Genomic DNA, 4,362 nt, shown 5'->3' with positions numbered 1-4,362 from the left:
GAACTTCACAAGTCAAATGTCAAGATCTCAGGTCACAAAGCATCATGTTTTACAGCCACACAAAACGGAACGGAAAAAAGGCTAAATTTGTGCAACATGTTTACAGAACAATAATAATAATAATTAAGAATAAAATATGTACAGCGATCAGATCCTGCACTTCAGTAGCGCATGTAGACTTCAGATTGGCATTCTGTGGTAAAGCCTCGAGATTTCGTTTAAAGCTGAACTGTGTCACGTTAGAGCCAATTGGCATCTCTTCTTCCCTCCCATCTCTTTCCAACTGCTGAGTATAGGGAACTATTTTCTTCCTTTCCCTCTCTTTACATTACGTAAAGCGATCAACAGCTGCCGTGATTCCACTTCCATATTAAATAATGTGAATTTCTTTTCTTTGTTAAATAACACTAGAGATGTGAAAAATGCAGACCACTCGGAACAAACCTCTCCACACCAGCAAAGTATAAAAGTTATTGTAAAAGTTAAAAATCACATCCTTCTTTTTGCTGTTTTTGTTTTATTTTGTTTAAAGTAAACTGTGCATTGAAACAGTGCCCTTTGCAAACCAGATAGTCCATGTGTTTCTAGCACTCTTACAGTGGTAATTTAAGTCAATAAATTAAATCCCCATCTCTCCCTTTAACAACAACAATAAAAATGTACACAGACGAGTCGTGAAGGGTACAGGAAAATGCAAAGAAAAATATCTGGCTATAGTACAGGTTGTTTTCGCATTGCTGTTAAAGAGGAGTGGGGTAGTAAATAAATGACCTACATTTCATCAGCTAGACACAGACAGACAGACAGGACAGAGGAGAGCTTTTTTCCTCTACAAACATATTTTTCTGATTGTCCCACAAAGCTGAGGGTCGGATTTTCTCTCTGCTCCCAGGCTGTTCTCCGGATGATCTAATGGCTGCTCTGTCAGCTGTCAGCAGTTGGGAACCAGCCCCGCATCACATCTGTGCTTGTCTGCACCACGCTATGGTGCAGTGTTAATGGCTCTATGGGCAAGAGACCTCTTTCTCGATTGTTTGTTCTTTTTATTTCCCCCCTCTCTTTCTTTCCTCTGTTTATTGATTGGACTTATTTATTATTCTGGACCGATAGTGCTTGAAATGAGGAAACTGGTTTGTAATCACATCAGCTGAGGTTGCTGCATAGCTTCTTGGTGGGCTGAAGGGTACCACGATGTGTAGCTGGGTATGTAAGTGCCCGGGGTCCCCGTAGAGGTCTTACCCGATGACGAGGTGGTGTTCCACACTGGGGGGACTGGGGGCGAACTGGCCGAGAGCGCCCTGCCATTCGCCAGAGCGCTGCTTTCCAAAGCTGCCCCTCCCTGCTTCATTAGCTTCTTGAATTTAGATCGCTTGTTCTGGAACCAGATCTTCACCTGGAACACAATAAAGACATTACTGAATGGGAAGAAGGGCAGAGGGAGACGGGCTGGTTCATAGGGCTTTGTGTAAAAGTCTGGAGACAATGTGCTCAGCACAGAGACTTGCCAGCGCCTCTATTGCAGAATAATGGAAAGTTCTTAGCTAGCCCTGACTCCTAATCTCAATACGAGAAGTTTTACTGATACAAATAAACCCCTAATACCTGGCCGAAGGACCGAAATACACTCGCCTAGGACGGCCGGGATCAGGCTTTGAAATTTCCAATCAAACTGCCTTTTCAGCAGGAAATCTTTTCACACTCTCACGGCATTTTGCTGTCAAAGCAAAGATTTAGGGATTAGCAGCGCCCATTTCCCCCTTTCCCCTCCCAGGAAATGGGTGCACGTGGGCAGCAACATACATTGGAGTTACAGTTTAAACCTGGGTTTGGAAGGAACAGTAATACAATCAATAAACAAATCGTCCCTTTTGGAAATGAACTCGAGTCTCCTGGTCTCGGTCTCCTCCGGGTGAGCTGTTCGTTCCAAGCAGGCTGATTTCCAGGGTCTCCTTTCCCCTGCCTTTGCTAGCGGGGCGGGTGAAACCGTATTTTGTTTTGTTCGATCTCTTCTCCCGGAGCAGGCAACTTTGCTTTATTGTTATTGCTCCAAACTAGCCTAGTGAGGTAACACTGAACCGACCCCACACGGCCAGGCGCCCACAGCTGGCAAAACCTACCCTCAGCTATAGGAAACGTCGTGTCTCCCGTTTCAAAAATGCCGCGAGGATCAATTTAGAAACGCTGGGGCGAAGCATTTACAGTGAATACACAAATAAAAGCAGGCCGGAGGCTGGCGGGGAGGAAGAGGAGGGCGATGCTGGTAGATTTGGGGTGTGGAAGTCTGAGTTATTAGCTCTATTGTTCCAGCAGTCCGGCCATGTCTGGCCCCAAAGCCCCCAGACAGAACCTGGGCACAGGCTTTCCACAAGCCGGACTGAGGCGGCTCGCGGTCCAGTGCAGGGCCGCTCGGTGCAAGGGAGGCAGAAGGGGGGAGAGAGGAAAAAGCAAAGCGATGAGACGGGCTGTGTGAAGGGGAGGAGGGAGCAGCGGCTGCTGTACCTGTGTCTGGGTGAGTCCCAGCGAGGCTGCGAGCTCGGCTCTCTCGGGCAGAGCCAAGTACTGAGTTTGCTGGAATCTCCTGTTCAAAGCCTGCAACTGCAAACTGGAATAAATAGTCCGGGGCTTGCGGATTTTTTTCCCTTTCCCATTAAAGCGAACTTCCCCTCCTTCTACCACAGTGCTTTTCTCCGAGTCGGCCCCTACAACCACAAACGATGCACAATAAATAGGAGTAACAACAGAAGCAGCATCAACAATAACAATAATGAGAAGGAAGAAAAGAAAAGTGAAGAACAAGTCGAGCTAACAAAGGCTCCAGGCGATTATGGCAGTCCAGGCTCCTTCCCAGAGAAAGTTTGCTATTTTTACAGGCTGCAGTTTAGGTTTAATTACCCTTAATTGCATACATTGTTTATAGCGCTACGCAATAAATAATTACGAAGACTAATACGTGCACATCTGGGTTGATTTTTTTCCAGCCGGGCATTGTGTGCTCTGTGTACTGATCCTCGCTGAGCCTCAGCCTTTTCTGACTAATTATTTTTATTTTATTTTTATAGATATATTTTGATACAAGCAACCTCCCTCCCTCCTTCCCCTCCCCCACTCCTCCCCCCTCCCCAAAGCCAAGTGCACCTACCTGTCTCCTCTAACCGAGTCTGAGTCAGGCTGGAGCTGTTGGGGTAGGATTGCACTGAACTGATGTAGGGGTTAGACGAGTGGCTGCTGACCGAGTTGACATAGGGGTAGCCCAGCGGTCTGGAGAAGGACGAAGCTGTGCTGTACGAGCTGTCAGGCTGAGAGTGACCAGCCGAGTGTAAACAGTGCATGGAATAGTGTCCGTGGGACATGGGAGAAGGAGACATTTGCTGGCTGGGTGGCCCAAACTCCATAAAGACAGCCTTCCCTGAGACAGGGCTATTAAGACTCTCTGGCATGGTAGTCATGGTCATTTCTTGTCGCTTGGTCTGTGTGTGTGTTCTCTCTTCAGCGTGCCTTTTTGGGGTCTGTTGTGTTTCTCAGGACAGGAAAGAACCCAATTTAAGCGGAACAGGGCTTTTCACTTTCCATTCATAAGAAAATGGAGTTTGTCTCTTTGAAAAGTCTAAGCATGATGCCGTAGATCTACACAAACTCGCCTAAAAGCTTTGACTCAGCCAAGCCTATGAATATTCATGAGCTGGCGGAGCTGATTGGTCCGCCGTCTTGCATAATCGCTTTGGATTGGTCAAAGGCGCTTGGGGCTCGCCTGGACCCTAGTGAGTGAGACGAGCCGGACTTGGTGAGCTGAGAGTCCCCCGTCCCCTGTGTGTGATCATCTGGAACAGACAACGCCGGAGAACACAATGAAGGCGGCGAAAGAGAGATTTACAAGCCAGGGGCGGGCGGCCCAAAGTTACTCCAGGCGAGGAGCCTGCCAGCCAGGGGGCTTCACATCCTCCAGTGCACCCCCCCCCCCGAGCCCACTCCTCAGCTCGGACGCCCTGTGATTCGCTGCGTCCAGAACCGATTGGTAAACAAGCGCGCGAAGCGCCTCGTCTGCTTTAGATGGAGAGAAACAGCAAAGGAGGCAGTCAGGCAATGAAGGAACGCAGGAGACACAGCAACTCCCCACAGATCTCTCCCTCCTCCCCCTTCCCTGGCACGAGGCCCTGAGGGTTATCACACCAACCTCTGCTGCTTTGCTCCTCAGGCAGGACAGTGCCGGTCCTTCCTGAAACACACGGGGTGACGAGGGCTCTGGGAAAGGTGGCCCTGCGTGTCTCCTCCCAGCAAGACTAGATCCAATGGATCTTGTTAAAGGCCTCTTGCCACCCACTGATTTCTACTTCAGCATAAAGGAGCTAGTACCTATAGACAATT

The 4,362-nt window shown here is 48.6% G+C and overlaps 1 protein-coding gene across 2 annotated transcripts; it reads right to left on the bottom strand.

The window, feature by feature from the left end:
• Positions 1-1,138: 1,138 nt before the first annotated feature.
• On the bottom strand, positions 1,139-3,452 carry DLX1 (distal-less homeobox 1). 2 transcript variants are annotated; one of them, XM_024201488.1, is made up of 3 exons: positions 3,140-3,452; positions 2,500-2,699; positions 1,139-1,393 (listed from the first exon to the last, which is right to left on the bottom strand). In XM_024201488.1, the coding sequence occupies exons 1-3, from the start codon at positions 3,450-3,452 to the stop codon at positions 1,139-1,141; spliced, it is 768 nt and encodes a 255-aa protein (XP_024057256.1). The 2 variants fall into 2 exon arrangements, with proteins under 2 accessions (XP_024057256.1, XP_024057338.1); XM_024201570.1 differs by lacking the exon at positions 2,500-2,699 and having other exon boundaries at positions 1,362-1,393.
• Between the last annotated feature and the right edge of the window lie 910 nt (positions 3,453-4,362).

The sequence above is a fragment of the Terrapene carolina genome, unplaced genomic scaffold (genome assembly GCF_002925995.2).
Source record: "Terrapene carolina triunguis isolate 2854851 unplaced genomic scaffold, T_m_triunguis-2.0 Scaffold62, whole genome shotgun sequence".
In the NCBI taxonomy this organism is placed as follows: Eukaryota; Metazoa; Chordata; order Testudines; family Emydidae; genus Terrapene; species Terrapene triunguis.
This window is presented reverse-complemented; position numbering and strand designations above follow the sequence as displayed.